The sequence below is a fragment of the Thamnophis sirtalis genome, unplaced genomic scaffold, assembly GCF_051295495.1.
Source record: "Thamnophis sirtalis isolate CommonGarterSnake01/CBP01778 unplaced genomic scaffold, rThaSir2_p1.2 scaffold_5, whole genome shotgun sequence".
NCBI lineage: Eukaryota > Metazoa > Chordata > Lepidosauria > Squamata > Natricidae > Thamnophis > Thamnophis sirtalis.
The window spans coordinates 35,059,640-35,079,156 of record NW_028261385.1 but is presented as its reverse complement, the minus strand read 5'-3'; the positions used below and the strand labels follow the sequence as shown (position 1 = coordinate 35,079,156).

Sequence of the window (19,517 nt, the reverse complement as noted above, 5' to 3'; positions counted from 1 at the left end):
ATGTCAAGCAGTACATGCAATCTTCTAGTTTAGCAATGAAATTTGGGAAGGAGTAATATCGTGTTTCCCTGAAAATAAGACAGGGTCTTATTTTCTTTTGACCCCTGAAATAAGCGCTTGGCCTTATTTTTGAGGAGGTCTTATTATTTTTGAGGTGCAGGAGGCAGCGAGCGTGGTCACCTCATGGCTGCTGCTGTGTTGCAATATTTTTGGGGAGGGCTTATTTTAGCATATGTGCTTAAAAGCCTGATTGGACTTATTATCCAGGGAGGAGGTCTTATTTTCAGGGAAACAGGGTAAGGCTTTAGAAGACTGATTTCCTTGTGACATGGCTGCATGGAACTTAACACTTCTCAAAGAATTTTGTGGCTTACATCCTTTAGGGCTTGGTGCAGCTGGGCTAATAGAATAACAGAATTGGAAGGGACCTTGGAGGTAGTCTAACCCCTTGTGATACACAAACGCCTTCCACTGGGACTATGAACATGAAAGGCTCTTAAAGCCTTCAGCTTCCAAATGTTTGTGTAATCAGTAGCTTCACTGCTTACATAAAGTGTGTGTGTGTGTATTACTACCTTGTTGATTTTTTTAAAAGGATTAAATACTAAGTTGGTCAACAAGTTGAAGATTCTTAATTAATATGATAATTAATAGCATTCACATTTAGCCAAGTAATCATTAAAACTAAACATTAAATCATAATGTAAAATATTTTTGAGACATGTTTGAAATATAACATTGCTTAAATTTAAAGAATCACTCATTGCTGGGGGGAAAAAAAGGCCAGGCCTATTTATTTTTTGTTGTCAATTATGAAGATATGCTACAACCAAAGCATGATCAAACCAAAGTAAAAGTATAACTTTTAACCCTGGGGATTAAACATTTTCCCCAGCGAAATAAATATGAATAGCTTTAAGTATTTGCATATAATTTGATGTTTGACATTATAAAAATAGAAGTCTTAAATAGGTATTTTTTTTCAAAAATTTATGTATTTGTAACTATCAAATATCACAGGAGAGATGTGTCATGTTTTTTCTTCCTGAGCTATTTTAACCATGGTGAGATAGGTCTTGGTGTTGTCATTGATTTTGGACATCAGGAAATAAAGGAAAGGATCAAGACAACTATTCAGGCTGCTTAGGCATAAAGTAATCAAATAAAAGAAATATAAATTATCTTTAGAACGATAATAATAATTCAAATGATGAGCAATCAGTATAACATTGCTAGGAATATAACAAATAGCAAAAATGCTGAGCACAAGAAGACTAACTTTGATGTACCAGAACCACTTTTGTTCATAAGCCTTGAGTGTTTGAATAATGGAAATGTAACAAAAAATAACAATGCAAAGTGGAATCATAAATCCAAATACTGCAAGGAAGATATAGTAGTAGTGTTGGAAAGGAAGCATAGTTTCACAAACATTAAAAACATCATGGCAGGTAATGATATTTAGTTGGTCCAGATGATAGCTTTGCTTCATGATTATCAAAGGCAGCATATATAAAAAAACAACCGTCCACACCATACCACAAGTTAAAGTAGCTAAGAACTTTTTAGGTAGAGTCCTGAAGGTAAACGGGTGAACAATGGCCACGTAACGGCTGATGCTGATACCCGTGAGAAGGAGGGTGGAGCAATATGTATTTCCATAGAAGACAGCAGTCATGATTCGACACATTGCTTCTCCGAATATCCAGTTATTGCCATTCAGGTGGTATGCAATTCTGAATGGCAGCATTATACAGAAAAGGAAATCTGAAATAGCCAAATTTGTGTAGAATATGGCAGTACGGACTGATCTGATTCTGAAAAACAGCATCCACAGTGTTGCGACATTGGCTGGTACTCCTATTAAGACAACTGCTATGTATATAGCTGGTAACATCTTCACACTCAGTGAGCTAGTAAGGTACTCCATGGTGACATTATTTACTTTCAGTGATGAGATGTTGGATATTTCCATAGGACACTTTTCTTTTTTGTGATTGGGCTTTGTCAGTCCATCTAGGGCGGAAATAGGTATCGGCTCATACATATCTTGTGGAGTGCCATAGAAAGTCCTAATGGGGAGTGATTTATCATGTTGAAAGTCCAAACTGCTGTTGCCATACTTCTTTTCTAAAAATTGAAAAACAATGAAAATGTAAACTGTACAACAGAAATAAGCAGTGATATTTAAAAGTTTCTTTCTTCATTAAGCAGATTTATTCCACAAGTATTAACAAGAGAGTGACATTTTAAAGTTCGTTTAAGAAAGAAAATAGAGGAGTGGAAAAGTATCATGTTTTATCAAATAAGCTTTGTTTGTTCTGTATTACGTTAGGGAATAAAATTAGCTGTGTTGAGGATTACAACTTTAGACTATTCAAATGATATTTAAGACGATAGAAAGTTTTACTCTTTCCTCCAGAACTTCACATCAGGTCATGATTTATACTATAACTGTAATATAGCAAGTTTAAATAACCTGCTATAGTTCAGAAAGCTTATGCCTTTTAGCAAAATCTGTTAATTTGAAATTGATGGGACAGTCGGACAGTCTGTCTATCTACCTATCTATCATTTATAGCAAAAAAGAGCAACCTACAGCTCTGAGCCAGGTTTCAAAAGCTCTTGTCAAGACCTTGCAGGCCACTGATAAAGAGTTATGTGCCCCCTTTTTAAGTGTGCTAGTCTGAAATGGGAGAAGAGGGATAAATAACTCTTAGTGGAAAAGAAAGACATTGTAAGGCGGGGGAGGAGGAAAAATGAGAATTGACTCCCTAAAAGTCCTCAGTTCTCAATGGATTAAAGTTAGTCCTCGACTTATTGAGCCAAAATTTTCTGTTGCTAAGTGAGACAGTTGTTAAGTGAATTTTACCCTATTTAATGACATTTGTTAAGTGAAGCTATTAAGTTAGTAACACGGTTGTTAAGTGAATCTGGCTTTCTCATTGGCTTGTCAGAAGTTTGCAAAAAATGATCTCGGGACACTGCAGAGGTCATAAATATGAGTCAATTGCCACACATTGAATTTTGATCATGGGGAAGCTGCAATGGTCATAAGTGTGAAAAACAGTCATGTCACTTTTTTCAGTGCCGTTATAACTTTGAACAGTCACTGAATGAACTATTGTAAGTTGAGGACTACCTGTATTTGAGAGGGAATGTAGCCCTGTATAAGGAAAGGAAAGGAAAGGAAAGGAAAGGAAAGGAAAGGAAAGGAAAGGAAGGAAGGAAGGAAGGAAGGAAGGAAGGAAGGAAGGAAGGAAGGAAGGAAGGAAGGAAGGAAGATTGTCCACCCCTATGAAATAGAGGGCTTCTCAAATGGATGTATTTTTTTTAAAATTATTTAGAACTATGTTACTTAATAAATAGCTGAAGAACAAAACATACGTTTTTCCTTCTTTCTGAGAGTGTTTACTTTTAAGTGATTGCTAATCCATAAGTAATGGGACATATCACTAAACAGTAATGCAATGTTTTTTATCCATGTCCCGTGAATGAAGAAAAAAAATAATTTGAAGGGGAAATCCATCTGGTTGAGACCTTCTTTAATAATCTATTTGAGCCTGCGTGGTTGTTTTCTCTGAATAGCAGACCTAATTGCTAACAAAATAAAGGGTCAAGTTACTGACACACAAAAACACAGATATCTTACCTTTCCGGCACAAACAGGGAGACAGATAGAACAATCCAGTTGTCAATAAGAGCCAAGTTTTCATTGTAGCAGTGATCAATTCTTTATTTTCTACAATAGGCATTTTAACTTGTAGAGTCTTGCTTAATCTCCATTTTAGTGAAGAGATCTCAGAGTATCAGATCTATTTACTGAACTCATCCTCTGTAGCAAATTTGCAGAAAATAGCTGATTTGTCCTTTTTCTTGTAGTGAGCAGGGTATGAGGCATCAGAATGCGGAAATGGGCGTGACAGCTTAAACTTCCAATCAACACAGACAAGAATTAACTCTTGAAGTTAATAGAGAATGAAATAATTATTTTGTACAATAGTGACTGAATTTAAAAACATTTGTTTACATTTTACAGTGTTTCCTTACATTTTCATTGGAACGTATTGCTACCAGACATGAAGGACAAAAACATACAAAACTTTCTGTTCTCTTCTAGTAGTTGACTAGATTTTTACAGTCCAGATTTGGTAACCCGATTTCGTAACCCTAACTTGCAACTGGAAAGAGAAGTCGTAGCTAGAGTCACGTAACATTATCTAGCAAGCAATTCATTTTAGAAAAATTGTATATGTCTGGGAGAATGAATTGCAGAATCAAATGGATTGTAAAAATAACTTTACAGCATTTTAATAACGAATTTGTTCTTAGCATAAAGGAGGAACAGACTATTAAAAGAGAATGCCTGCTTCTTTGAACTGTAGATAAATCCATTGGTCACATCCTTAGCCATGGAGCTGTACTCCAGCCTAGGAGCTGGTGTATATAAAATATTCTCCAAATTATCCTTAGGAAGCTAAAATATGAAAATAACTGAAAAACAAAGAGATATAACTGGTCTTCCATTTGGGAAACTTCTGTGTTTATAGCAAATTTGCTTTAATTTTGGAGTCGTCTTCTTACCTCGACTTTCTGTGGGCTAGTTCTGCATTTTTCATACTCCTTGCTTAACTCCTTGTGCTGTTTTTGTCAGGGCTGAATGTAGCTACTTTACTTAGCTGCTTCCATTCAAGAATGTGGGGTCCTTAGAGCTTTCAGGGCTTGGTTGTTTTCTTGCAGATGTTTCATTACCTAATTAGTAGCACTGATGATGTTATCTAGTTTGGGTAATGAAACGTCTATAAGGAGCTAAGCTCAGAGGCCATCAAGGACCCCTCATTTCAACCCTGAGCTACAAATATGATTTATTGGTCCTTTCAAGAATCTTGAAACTACAAATTAACTTTTCCTCTGGTATTTGATTCAGCTTCTTGTATGTATCATTCTATTTTATTTTGATTTATTTATTTATTTTGTCAAGCATGAATTAGATAACAGACATTATGAATACATGATATGAATACGAATACAAGGGAATATTAGGACAGGGATGGTAGGCACGCTGGTGTGCTTAAGCACGCCCCTTAAAACCTCTTAGAAATGGGGTGAGGTTGACAGTAAACAGTCTAAAGTTAACCTTTTTGGGGTTTGGGGAAAAAACCACAGTGTCAGGTAGTGCATTCCAGGCATTGACCCCTCTGTTGCTGAAGTCGTATTTTCTGCAGTCAAGTTTGGAGTGCTTTACCATACATTTGTATCTATTGTGTGCTTGTGTGTTGTTGTGGTTGAAGCTGAAGTATTCATTGACAGGTAGGACATTGTAACAGATAATTTTACGTACTACGCTTAGGTCGGATCGAAGTTCTAAGTTGTCTAAGCCCAAAATTTCAAGTCTGGTGGCATAAGGTATTCTGTTGCGAGCAGAGGAGTGGAGGACTCTTCTCGTGAAATATCTCTGAACTCGTTCGATTGTTCAATTGATTGTGATGTTTTTCACTGGGAATACATTTTAAATACACATGCCTGCTGTTTTAATTATTATAGTATGCTACAATCCATGTTTTATGTAAGTTCAAATATATAAGTAGAAAATTAGAGTTATAAAAACTGAATATAACTCTCAATTATGGTTTTAAGAACCATATTAAGAATTAACATTAGGCTAATACATCTTATCTGATATAGTAATGATAGTGTGATTTACATGAACTGAAAGCGTAGACATTATTCTAGACATTCTGTACAATGGAGATAATTCAAGGTGAGTTGTGTTGAGAATTAATAGGTATTCTGGGAAGGAAAGAGAGTAAGCCTCCCTTTGCAATTAGTCCTTATCAGACCTTTAATTTTCATAATATAAATTCATACCAGTAGCCCCTTTTTAGAACAGCTTAATAATCTTGGGATATTTTGGTTAACCAAGTTAAATTTTCAAAAATTGTAATGTTTAGTTTTATCTTTGTTTTAACCAGGAATCTCATGATAATTCATCCATGCTTTGGCTAGATGAAATACAGAAAGGAATTGATGATGCTAACAGAAACTTGGAAGAGGCATCAAAATGTGAGAACTGATTTGAATCATTATATTAAGCCCTACTTCTTTTGCAGTCACTACTAGATTTATAATTGATTTCAGCATGCATTCTCAAATGAATCTTCTATCTTGGAACATATGTTTGGTAACTTGATTGTATGAAAATACTTAATGTGCAACATCTTGCAACAGATGTGAGCTTCTAAAATGATTTCACAATTTGACTTCAATGACCTCCTGAATTTGAGAATTTGGCAATCAGTAACTATTAGTCATTATGGCTATATGCACCCTACAAGCTATGTGTAGTTCTCCATACGTGTGTGGAAAGATGATTTTGCATTTTAAACTTAAGGACTTCTCATAGACTTTTATTTGGCCACTTTAGGAACAGGAAGCTGTATCAACTGAATGGTTATTATTTCAAGTCTGCAAAAATCTGGATAAATGTCAGATGAGAACAAAAAGATACATAAAAAAAAGTTTTTGCTACTATCTAGTTAGTCTTCAGGATTTTGCAGTCCAGATGTGATAGCTCTGCGCAAATGGGTCTTTAGAAAACAGAATTAAATAGATGACACTTACGCGCAGTGCTGGAAGAGTGAAAATGCCCCCACTAGCACAATGGTGATGAACAAAATCTTAGAATTAGCAGAAATGAACAGATTGACAATGCGGATTAACGATAAAGAAGACACAGACTTTTACAAAGTCTGGGAGAAATTGTACAAATGGCTTGATGAGACAGTGAGGATTCAGATATAAAAGGAGATAGTTGACTAACTTAAAATGATCTAAGCAACAACTCAAATAAACAATACACAAAGACAGAGGGACAAATGAGAGTAGAAATGTATTAGAGGTGAGAATTCACCGTTGAGTAACACCATTAGACCACAACATTGGAAAAACTTGAAAAGCTGATAGGTAATCCGTTATAACTACCTGCATGGAATTAGCAACCTAGTTTCACACTAGGTAAGGCGAGATGAGCAATGGGAGATGAAAATATGTAAAGAGCTTTATCTATTTTTGTATCTTGTATTTTGTAAATCTTGCCTTTTTTATATAACTTTCAAATAAGGAAAAAAAAGAGAACCAGGTCATCCCCTGAAGAGGAGAATATGTAAACACAACAACGGATAGAGTGGATGGAGGGAGGAGTAGAAGGAAAGATAGGAAGGAGAGGAGAAAGGAGAGGAATAGGAGAAAGGGAAAGGCAGAGGAAGAATGGGAGGGAATGTAAGAGTAGGAAAGAGGGGAGGAATGGGAAGAAGAGGGGAAGGGTAAAGGGGAGGAAGGGGAAGGAGAGAAGGGAAAGGAGAGGAGGAAGGAAGGAAGGAGAGAAGAAAGAGAAGAAAGGGGGGTAGGAAGGAGGGAATGTAGGAGAGAAGGAAGGGGGAAGGAAGGAGGAAAGGAAGGGGGAAAGGAAGGAGAGAAGGAGAAAAGAAAGGAGGGAAGGAAGGAAGGAGGGAAGGAAGGAGGGAAGGGGAAGGAGGGAGGGAGGGAAGGAAGGGGAGTAGGAGAGAAGAAACGAGGGAAGGAAAGAGGGAGGGAGGGAAGAAGAAGTAGGACCGTTGTAAGATAAGATGGATCTATGGGATGTTATAAATACATATTATTAATAACAGTTATGAGATCATATAATTGTGAATGTATATATGAAATTGATAAAATAAAATAAAATTTTAAAAAAAATAGATGAAAGGGAACTAAAATTGATCTTTAAGATCCCAACTATATTGCTGATCAGTTGAGAGCTAAACAAAAACAAATATTTTTCTGGGAACCTACTAAGTATGTAGAGACGTATGTCAAGTTCCCTATTAAACAGGCAAACACCTGTTAGGAATCTTGCTCAGCGTTAATTAAAATGCTTATTACACTTGGCATTGATGTCATTCTGTTCATTACAATACTGCATATATTGCAGGAAACTACCTTTTATTTGTAAGTGATTGATTATCTGAAATCATACAGACAAAAAATATTTGCTACGATAATTCTGAGAAGCTTCGTAAAATAGCTTTAAATCATGTCACAATATGAGAATTGCAAAGTGTTAAGTGGACTGCATCTGGACTGCAAAAATCTAAATGATAATTTGATGGTGGGCAAAAGGTACAATTCTATGATCTCTGCCTTTCCCCAGTGCTTGTCTAGATTGTTACAACCTAGATATGGAAAGCCTGGTATTGGGTACATTAAGCATAGTTGGTGGGGAGAAGACTTTAAGTAATTTGTATTTTTAAAATATGCCAATTTACATATGGTGGTGGCAGATCCATGTGCCAAACTCGATTTAATTGAGGGCCACATCAGGGTTGTGTTTGACCTCCAGGGGTGTGTGGCCAGGGTGGACATGACCAGCTCGACATCACTCATGCCAGGGGCACCTGTGATGGTCTGGGTGAGGCTGTGGCAGAATCCATTGTCTCCTGAAGAGGAAGATGAGACCAGGGAGAAGGTCAGATCCTTGTCCTTCAGAGGAGCCTCGCTGTGCCTCTCAGGCCACATAGAGGATCCCCCAGATGGTGGTCTAGGCTACCTAGAGCCCTAGGCAGCAGAGGGAAAGCACCCAGCCCAGGCTTCATGCTCCCAGGGCACCGGGACCACACAGCCCAGCCCAGCCCTGCTTCCCCGAGACTGTGCCTGGCAGTGTTTACCTTCTCCTTGAGGCTGCTCTTGCAGTTCTCACTCTACTTGGCCAGGCTGCTCATAGTGTGCCTGGGAGGGCAAAGTGTGTGGGTCATAGGGAGGTCAACTCCCTCTCCATGCAAGGACATCCAGCTTTGTAACCAAAGGATCCTCAGCAATAGAATGGAAGACCACCAGGAGAGATCAGGAAATGGAGACAAGGGGTTGGCAAAAGGGCTGCTGGTGGCCAAGTGCTAAGGCAGGACTTCCCTCAGACTCTTCCTTCCTTCCTTCCTTCCTTTTCTTCTTTTTCCTTCCCTCTTCATTCTTCCCTCCCCTCTTTCCTTATTTTTCCTTCCTTCCTTTCTTCCCAACTTTCCTTCTTTTTATTTGTCTTTCCTCTTTCCCTTTCTCCTTTCCTGTCCCTTCTTGGATGCTCAAATGCAAAAGGGGAAACATTTCTCAATGCCTCTTTGCCTTGTGAACAAATGCCACTTTTGCTAATAGTTTGTTTTGCTAGCATTCTGCCAGCAAAAATGGAGCTCCATTTTTGGCAGCGACAGCCTCCTGCAGCCCTTTGTCAATGAAAATGGAGCTCGGGGGGGGGGGCTGCACAGCCCTCCTGAGGTCCATTTTTACTGGCAGAGGCACCATGGGCCAGATCTTTGCTGTTTCCATGGTGGCCCCGCAGGCCAGATCTAACCACCTTGTAGGCTGGAGGTATCCTGTGGGTCTTGAGTTTAACACCCCTGTTTTATGTGTAAAAAGATGACAGGATGACATAATGATAAGCAATAAAGGTACAAATACTATTTGTAATATCTTAAGACAGCAATTCATTACTCTGTTTTTTGATGAAAAATGAAGCAATTCGACTCTGAATCTAAATATTTATATTCTTTGGGAGCTTTGTTCCCAATGCTCCAAGCCAAACACCCTCCTGAGATATAACATTCTGGAATGTAAACAATCTGCAAATACTTTGTATCTTAACCCTTATGTAATCATATAAAAATGGTCATCAGAAATTAATAGGATTTCTTGAATGGGGAGGAAAAAGAACCAGTATCAAATGCAACATTAAAAATGAAAAATAAGTTGCCAGAATTTGAGTCTCTCAAATTTAAGAGGAGAAACTCTTGAACTGAACAGCAAGCAGTAGAGCCTTCTCAGTATCTCATATTAGTTTAGAACACAAGAGTAAGGAATTTCAAGGTTGCAACTGCCCTCCCTCCCTCCCTCCTCTTGACAATTATTGCTTCCCTTAGAAAACCAGCACATCTGGGAGGAATCTGGAGAGAATCCCTTATCTTGATTAATTCTGTTTTCACTGTGTGAAGGAATAATAAATACTGCTTTGTCACCTACATTCTGGAATGCGTTCAACAGAGGCTGTGTACCATATGGTACTTCTAAATGTGTAGATCAGAAATGTCAAACTTAAGGGCACAGGACTTTGTCACTTGAAAATCTTGGATGTATTCCCCAGAACCCTTTCAATAGTTACCCTTAATTGTAATATGTTACCTTGAATGTTTAATGTGACAGAAGGGCAGAACAATTAAATACTTGGAAAGTAATTGCATTAACTATATTTAATTACAATGCATATTAAACTAAGCTAAATATAGCTTTTGTCACAGCCCATGTCTTTGCCTTGCATATCTCTAGTTTCCACTATAAATTTGGCCAAAGAAGATTTGATTTTTGATTTTTATGATTTTATTAGTATTTGTAGGCCGCCCTTTTCCCTGAGGGGACTCAGGGCGGCTCACATAAAATCGGGGAAGGGGAATACAGACGTTAAGATAGAGACATATAATAAAATAGTAAACAACATACATTCATCATTCGGGATCTTTGTTCAAGGCTCAGTGTTATATACGGTTCCTTCCATGGCAATTTATCACCCAGATTTTCAGTCTTTAATAAATGCTTCAAAACGTTCATATACACCTGTACATATTCATGCACAAAACATGCTCCCACTTAATTTTATATGTTCAAATTAGATATGTAATAAAATCAAATTAACCTTGGAAACTAATGTGCAAATTTAAACTTTGTCATTGGTTGACATGAATTGGAGTACAAAGTCACCACCATCCTATATTTATCTATAATGTTGGGATTGTGTATCCTTTTCGATCCTTGCCATCCCATGCCTCCCCTCTTACCCTTCCTGACCCTCCCCCACTCCTATTCACTCCCTTGCTCCCTCCTTCACCCGGCAGCAGCCTCTTACCTGTCTGTGAGGTTGGGGCTTTCAACTTTCCAACAGTTTCCCTACTGACTTTGGTTGTGGGAGGTCAGCAAACAGTTGCCTCTCCTAACACCCATAGGATTAATTTAACAATGACAACTGTGACTGCAGGAATTGCCATAGCCCTTTACAACTACATTGCTTAATAATGGAATTTTGATCCCAATTGCCACCATAAATCAAGAACCACCTATAACTTAGTAGTATTGATTCTTTCTTTTAAAAAGCAGACAACCTTTAATACAGGGGTGGGGAGGACTGAAGAAAGAAAAAAAAATTGCAGATTGCCTATTCTTCATGTAAGATATTGTGGGAAATGTACAATACTAATACTTCATTGATTCTACTCCTTAGTGGCTGTTGGAATATGTATGATAAACCAGTGTTTAGAAAAAAGTGATTCTGCATCAATCATCACAATTTTACAGTCACCTAATTTCAATCTGAAAGCTGTTCCAGAATGTGCTGAAATCTACTATGAACATTTGCAGGAAACTAAGAATTTAAAAACCAAAGGTATTCTTGTTTGTGCCATTTTACATAGGATAGGAGATGTATAATGCTCCTGAGGTACTCCAGCGCTCTACTTCTTTAAATATTTCATTAAATATTTGTTGAATCTAGATCATGTATTTGCTGACCTTGAAACAAGTTGAGGCCAGGAGTATGATTCAAAATATTTATTGACGTTTTTCTGGATGCTTTGATTTAATGAGTACCAAATGGTAATTTGGCATAATTTGTTCCTTTAAAGTCCTGATTTAACTGAAAATTAAAGAGATTTTTTTACATGCCTCTGAAGCTGTTCCATCTGAACTATCTTTAAGAAAGGCTCCCTCTGTATTTTATAATATACTGTATTGTTCCTACCCATTTTCATTTCTGTGTTATTGCCCACAAATTGTATATGTTTGTGTGCTTTCTGTGCGAAGTATTTAAATGATGATCCTATGGTGGGGAAACTTTTCTTGCTGTTTAAACAGGAACAGTATTATTGAATCAATCAGTGAGTCACCAATCCCAACATCCGGTGTTTCCTATCGCTGGTTTATTTCCCCTGAAACATCAGGGACAAGTAGCAGAAAGCAATAATATAAACCAGCTCTTATTTTCAAATCAAATCAACTCTCAAAGTATGCGAGGCTATGTGAAATGCGTTTAGCAACTTTGAGGTAAATTCTTTTGCACTTGCAGAAAGAATTACAGAAAGAATATCCATGCAAATACATCCATGCAAATACATACACAGAGATGCCTTATTAGTTTTGTTACTGGGTGGTAATAAAAAATGCCCCTACTGATGCTTTGTACATTTATCTCTTCCCTCATAAGGTCATTTGTGGAAGCTTTGTAACATACCATTGGTCAACAGGGACCCTATTCCCATTTTCATTCTGTCTTATCAATTTGTAGAATGGATCATGTTTTCGTGCCAAGAAAAATATTTTATATATTGTATTTTAAAGTATAAGATAGAGACTTAAAATACATTTATGTGTTTCAGCAATATGTAACCAATAAAATATTGCTTTCAACATTTTTAGAACCTGATGAAGGCCCATGGATTAAATTTTTAATTCAAGATAGTTATGATTATTATTTCAATGAAGAAAGTGGAGAGGGTACATGTACTCCTCCTGAAGGAATTACTCTCAAAACATCCTGGCTGACTGGGGAAGAGATTCAGGTAAGATGATGTAGAAACAATGGTTACTAGGGATAAGAAGTGGAGGGGGTGTTGGAGAATACAGGAGTGATCGAAGGATGAAATGCAGTACAAATAAAATGATGTATTAGTATATTATTTATTTGCAGTTTCCATTGGATTTGAAGTAAGATTTCTATTTCTATTTTATGTTACTATATTTAATCTTATTGGTGCATGTTATAATTTATGAATAATTATCAAATAATAAGAAATTCTGTTGTTACTGCCATAGATATCCTCAGGGAAAAAGAGCGCCAGTGTGATGCAGTGGTTGTTGGTATAGCAGTGGGGTGACTCAAGTTCTAATTCCTCCTCAGCTTCAGAAACTCATTTGATTATTGTATGACACAGAGTCAGACCACCCAACCATAGGATTTTTAGTGTAGAGAAAAAGAGGAGGAAGGAGTGCTATGTGTAATAGCCTCGTAAGTCCTCGGACTTATGAATGACAGCTCGGCAGCAGCCAGGCACGTCTTAGCCAATCAGACGCGCCTGCAAGTTGCCGGGCTGTCATACGAAAGGCTATTGGCTCGTCCGTCTGACAGCTCCATATAAAAGGCTGTCAGACGGAGGAGAGGTGCCGGTCTACTTACAGTTACTATTCTTGCCTGTAATAAAGAGTTCTTGAAGGTTACCTCAGACGCCTCTTCGTATTTGTACTGCCGCCGATCTAACACTATGTACATCACCTTGAGCCTCTGAATGACAAACAGAATATAAATATAATCAGTTAGTCAATCACTCAGTTACTGTGGGTTATAAAGATCAAAATGAAATTAATTCTGATCTTTACCTATTTAACAGTTTCCATTTAATATTCAGAAATGCTTATTTTGAAAAATATTCCAAAGAAGAAGCTAAAAAAAAAATAGAATAAAATATAGTCTACATAAATTTCAGTCAATTTGGTTGGAAAGTGTAGTGTAGTTAACTGCTGAAACAATATGGATTTTGCTGAGTTTCTTATTTTGGCTGTCTCCTTAATATTTATTTTTCTTATAGAAAATTGTCAGTGAGATCACATCAAATTATAATAGAGAACAACTATGGTGTGCAAATGAGGACCTGATCATTCAGCTGCAAGCTAAAGCAAGGGGATTTTTAGTCAGGAAAAAATATAAAGAAAGAAAAGCTTACCTCCAAACCCAGGAGCCATCAGTGATAAAAATACAGGTAATATGCATCTAGTATTGGATGACTAATAACCTAATGAAGAGTATTAATAAATACACCTATTCCAACATTCCAACATCTCAGTACAGATAAGGTTTTCTTGTAAGTGTGCAATTAAAGTTCTGTTTTTAATAATTAAATCAAGGATGGAATATAGACTATGAAGATAAAGTAGTTTTACCAGGCATATCTAACAACCATCCCTAAACTTGCCTTGCCAAAAACACTTACTGTTTTTGCAGTGTGATATATATTCTATGCTGTACATTGTGTAGCAAGTGAAAAGCAATCATTATAACATATTTTTAAGTATTTTACTTTAAGTATTTTACTTTATATTTTAATATTGTAAGATTATATTCCATTTGGAATAACAAAATAGAAAACTCAAATAAAGCTTACTATAAATAATGTTTGCTGTCACATTTTAATAGAAGCACACTTCTGTATCCCTTCTAAGAGCACAATATAGATTTTTATCTGAAAAAGAAAAAAAATGTCCATTCTGAAATTTGCAAGTACAAGAACAGAAAGCATGGCAACTTTGCTATGCTTAGAGAAAGTTTGGAATTGATTTAGTATTAGTCATATTGCTAATACCTCTTGTGTTTTAAATAACCAGGCATTTTGGAAAGGGTATAAACAAAAGAAAAATTATTCGGAAAGACTTCAGCTGTTGCAGAGAAATGTTGCCTCTATCACCAAGGTAAATATATCTTGTCCGTAGTGAATTACAAAGCTAACTTTGGCATTCTAGTTATGGGCCAGTGGCTATGGCCTAATAATCTCTCTGATTTCCTACATTTTAATTGTGTACATCTGAATTGTTTCAATTATTTTTTTAAAAAAAATCTATTGTAAATGTGACAAGTATTTTGCAGCTTGTAACACCTTTGTAGTTGCCCAATGAAGCATATGGGATGAAGTCACTGATGAAATGTCAAAGATTGGACAAATTGGGCAAGAGCAAGTTTAATTATGCCTGTTAGCTTTAAAAAAGTAGATACCAATCATCTGACTGCTTTTCATTGAGAATTTGTATAATTGTGCAAATGGAACTGTGGAAATCTCATTTGAGATTTGAAGCCAGCTGTGATGCATTGGGTTTGTGAGACTGAATGAACCGGCTTAAAGGCAGTGAAGCTATTTCTTGTTCATGTCTTAATGTGAGATGTGACACACAGGCATATAACATTATATTCCAACTAATAAAAATAAGATGCTAATAAAAACTAACAATATGCTAAAAACAAAAATATTTAAATATTGATCATGTAAATATTTCTTAATTCTTTAACTTTTAGATTCAGTCATGGATCAAAATGTGGTTAGCAAGAAAAGCATACAAAGAACGAATACAATATTTCAAAGATCATGTAAGATTTTTCTCTTTTTTGTTCTCTTGTTTAATAGTTAATTGCTTACAACAAATTTTATATTATCCCAATGTCATAGGAAAGAAGAAAGAGAAGATTAATAAGACTATTATGAACACTATCTGTCATATATATATATAGAAATAGATCTATACTAGTCTCCCTTTATTTATTTATCAGCACAAATGCTACATACATACATACATACATACATACATACATACATACATACATACATACATACATATATATATACACACACACACACATACACACACACACACACACACACACACACACACACACACACCATGAGAATACGAACTACAAAAGATATTTGCAGCCAGTTTGTTTGCTGGGTAACAACTGTAAGTGTACTGTATATATTATGAGGTTTTTTTTTCCAGAATGAAGAAATTGTGAAAATTCAAGCATTCCTTAAAGCAAATAAAGCTAGGGATGATTACAGAATTTTGAGTAAGTACTGAATAATATTTTCTGAATATACTATATACTAGATAAAGGAATTAGATTTTGTACATACTGTATAACAAAATGAATGTTCCCAAGCTCTACTTTTCCTTTTTATCTAATACCGATAAAGATGTTGTGTGTTCTAAAAGCTGCGTGATCAGGATAATGGTGCATAAGATTCAGACAAGATATGTACATTTCTCCAGCAGAATGGTGCCGTGTTTGTCCTGGAGGGGTCTGCACATGCCTTAAAGAAGCAGGTTCATAGTTTGGGAGGGGTCCTAGATCCATTACTGTCACTAGAGGCTCATAGAGCACTTTTTATTCATCAGATGTTTTCCCAGCTGCAAGTCTAGCTGAGACTACCTTGCAAAGTTGTTTATACTCAGTTATTTAATGTTTTTAATCTTTAAAGCCCTAACTGGCCTTAAGGATCAAGTTAGCTGAAGGAATATCTTCTTCCATGCGTATCTACCCAAATTTAAGATTATCTAATGAGGCCTTCCCTCAAGTCTCCTAAACAAAGGAAAAGATGGGAACCTCTACAATGGCAAGAGCTTTTTAGGATAGGATACGATAGAATAGAATAGAAGTTGGAAGGGACCTTGGAAGTCTTCTAGTCCAACCCCATGCTTAGGCAGGAAACCCCACACCACTTCAGACAAATGGTTGCCAATCTCTTCTTACAAACCTCCAGTGTTAGAGCATTTACAACTTCTGGAGGCAAGTTGTTCCACTGATTAATTGTTCTTACTGTCAGGAAATTTCTCCTTAGTTCTAAGTTGCTTTTTCTGTGATGTCATTTTATTTATGGAATTCCCTCCCTACAGAGACTTGAGTTAGGGGCAGCCACATTAGTGTCATTTTGGTTGCCAACTAAAAACTTTTTAAAAATTTTCCCAGGCTTTTAAATTGTATTTCAGTTCATATTCTTGTAGTTTTTGAATATTCCCTATGCTGTTGCCTAGATTACATGGTGTTTTATTTTATATTTTATATACTTGTGTATATGTTATTACTTTGATTATATATTCTTAGTATGCTTTATTATAAACTTCCCAGAGAGCTTCAGCTTTTAGGAAGCTGAACTTTTTAAAAAGAATAAATAAAATCATGTTTTAAGTACAATTGTTTTGGCTGCCAGGTACCATTTGTTTGGAAATGAATTCTGTAATTTTTAATTTGTTTACTTCATTTATAGCCAGTTCTGCAAATCCTCCTTTGAATGTCTTGCGCAAATTTGCTTATCTCATGGATCAGAGTGATTTAGATTTTCAAGAAGAGCTAGAAGTTACAAGGCTAAGGGAAGAGGTGGTCACCAATATCCGATCTAGTCAACAGTTGGAAAAAGATTTGAATTTAATGGATATTAAAATAGGATTGCTGGTTAAAAACAGAATAACATTACAGGTTAGTAGATATAATGTTTTCACAATTGTAGTAATTAAAGTCAGGTTTGCTTTTTTTCTCTTTTATTACATATTTTTATTTGCCCTTTAGCTTGTAAACTTGTGGGCTGGGACTTGATTTCATGCAAGTAGTCTCTGATGGAATATTAAAATTTCTCTGAAATAATATTATTGTTTATGTATTGTTATTATGCTTATTAATATTGGTTAATAATTTCCCGGCAAAGGTAATTGTGAGATCTCTTTGGTTTTCCAGAGAATTCCAGAAATAAATACATCTGTAAGTAAGAAAGACTAAACATTTCTACTTCTGCTCCTGGATTCTCTTTTGTTAAAAGATGCAGGACGAGCAATTGATCAGCAATTCCTCTTGATCAATCACAAATACAGAGATGTTATATGAGCTTAAATAAGTATCTAGAATATTTTATTCAATAAACCTTACTGTATGCATCTATCAGTGGACTTCAGATACAACAGACAAAATTTTGGACTTAACTCCAAATAGTCAGTTTTAACTTTGCAGTCAATTTCTGAAGCAATCCAGATAACTGATATAATTTAATTGTATCAATTACATCATTAGTATAATGGCAGAAATATAAATTGACATGGTTGACATAATTTCTTAAATTACATATCTATCCTGATTGCAAAATTAATGTAAATTGCATCAATTTACATCCATTTGAATTTAATAGACCTTCAGCTTCACCAGACAGCCTGAGAATACCTGTCTTAATTCCTGCTAGATTTGCTCCCATGAGGTTTTACATTTTAAACATTATTTTGTAACTGAAAATATTGCTGGGAGGAGTTGGAAGCTGGCATGCTGCAGAGAAGCATCTTCCACCATTCATGCTTATTCACAAGGCCTCAAATGTGTCTTGTAAATTTGCTTAAATAAGCACACTAAAACCAGACGTTAATTGGAAAATATGCTAACCTGTCAGGGGGAAAAAAGACAAAATACTGGTAAGGGACAATAACATTTTGTTAAATTGGTTATTTGTACCTTCTTGCACTTACAAGATATGTTAACATTACAAATGGGCTCACCAAGCTTCAAGTTTAGAAACCCAAGGGTTATTCTCTCTCTTCCTCTTCTCAATTGCCAGATTTTACTTAAACTCTCATAAGAAATTGTATTTCTGTTGCTGGGGCTTAGAGCCAAGCCATGCTCTAAGCACTGAATCTCTTCCTTTTCAGGGGTTGCTTGATAAATTTTTGTCATAGTGGTTCTATTTTTGTACTTGATTAGGTACTCAGAGCCATACTAGGAATTTCTCTCAAAATGCTAAATTGAAATGAATGTGATTGTAATAGCAAACTTTAATTTCTACCAAATATCAGATTTGAAGTGTTGGCATGGCTTTCATTTTTCAGGATGTTGTGTCACATAGCAAGAAGCTGAACAAGAAAAGCAAAAACCAGCTGCAAGAGATGGTAACTGGGGAAAAGCAAGGCATCAAAGGCTTGAGCAAAGAGAGGAGGAAAAAACTAGAAGCGTATCAACACTTGTTTTACCTTCTTCAGGTAAGTAATCAGTGACTGAGAATTTATAATACAGAGGATCATAGATTTCCTTTTTATTGGCTGTGGCAATAGCAGTTTTTGAAGCCAAACCAATTCAAATCAATTTGAACAAACCTCATTATAATGTAATCCAGCTCTTCAGTCCTCTAGGAAAACACACACACACACACACACACACACACACACACACACCACACGGAGTGCAAATCAAAATTTATTTTAAAAGAACTGGATACTACATTTCATCTTCTCTTTTTTCTTCTGCTGAAGATTACTCATTCTTGTACTTTCAAATACAAGTACACATACATTCACTTATACTCAATTATGTATATACATAGTACCCTTTTACTTGCAGTTTTTAGGATCAATCCAGAATTGAAATATGACCTATTACAAACATATTGGGAAGGCTGAATTCTTCTTTCTCTAGCAAAGAACAGAGTGCGCTAAATCTGAATCATATGCATTTAAGAGGTACATGAACTCAGGCTCCATAGCTACTTGTAATCCTTTCATTAATCTGACAGATGGGAGAATTATTAAATGCATGATAAATAAATATCTAATTAGCTTTTGACCTAGCCCCTACCTCATTTCTTTGTCATGGTGCTGCCCACTGATAGCATATCACTGAAGGACCAAAGGATCATTACCCACCCCTCGGGTTACTCAGACATTTAAATTAGCAAGAGTGGTGGTTCTTTCATTGAACGAGAAAAGGTCAAAAAGTAATATTTGAGAAAAGAGATTTAATTACTTATGCAGTGAGAGAGAAAATTTGGCTATCTACACTGAATCTAAGGTAATAAAAATTGGCATGTATCTAAAGAGTTTTGCTCTTTATTGAAATGTATGTAACAAATCTAAGTGTTATTTTATTTAGTTCTGGCAATGATATACAG

The 19,517-nt window shown here is 36.0% G+C and overlaps 2 protein-coding genes across 3 annotated transcripts in view; one reads left to right on the top strand and one right to left on the bottom strand.

Moving 5' to 3' along the window:
* IQGAP2 (IQ motif containing GTPase activating protein 2) overlaps window positions 1–19,517 on the top strand; it is a 126,086-nt gene that overhangs the window by 83,788 nt on the left and 22,781 nt on the right. For both annotated transcript variants that reach the window (XM_014053677.2, XM_014053678.2), the window contains 9 exons: window positions 5,973–6,063; window positions 11,291–11,452; window positions 12,481–12,623; window positions 13,647–13,817; window positions 14,440–14,523; window positions 15,122–15,193; window positions 15,601–15,670; window positions 16,869–17,077; window positions 18,463–18,612. In XM_014053677.2, the coding sequence (XP_013909152.2) occupies window positions 5,973–6,063; window positions 11,291–11,452; window positions 12,481–12,623; window positions 13,647–13,817; window positions 14,440–14,523; window positions 15,122–15,193; window positions 15,601–15,670; window positions 16,869–17,077; window positions 18,463–18,612 (1,152 nt within the window). The remainder of the gene's footprint in view (window positions 1–5,972; window positions 6,064–11,290; window positions 11,453–12,480; window positions 12,624–13,646; window positions 13,818–14,439; window positions 14,524–15,121; window positions 15,194–15,600; window positions 15,671–16,868; window positions 17,078–18,462; window positions 18,613–19,517) is intronic.
* Window positions 217–3,752, bottom strand: F2RL2 (coagulation factor II thrombin receptor like 2). The gene is made up of 2 exons (XM_014053679.2): window positions 3,653–3,752; window positions 217–2,130 (listed from the first exon to the last, which is right to left on the bottom strand). Exons 1-2 carry the CDS (start codon window positions 3,714–3,716, stop codon window positions 1,031–1,033), a joined length of 1,164 nt encoding a protein of 387 aa, XP_013909154.2. The 5' UTR covers window positions 3,717–3,752; the 3' UTR covers window positions 217–1,030.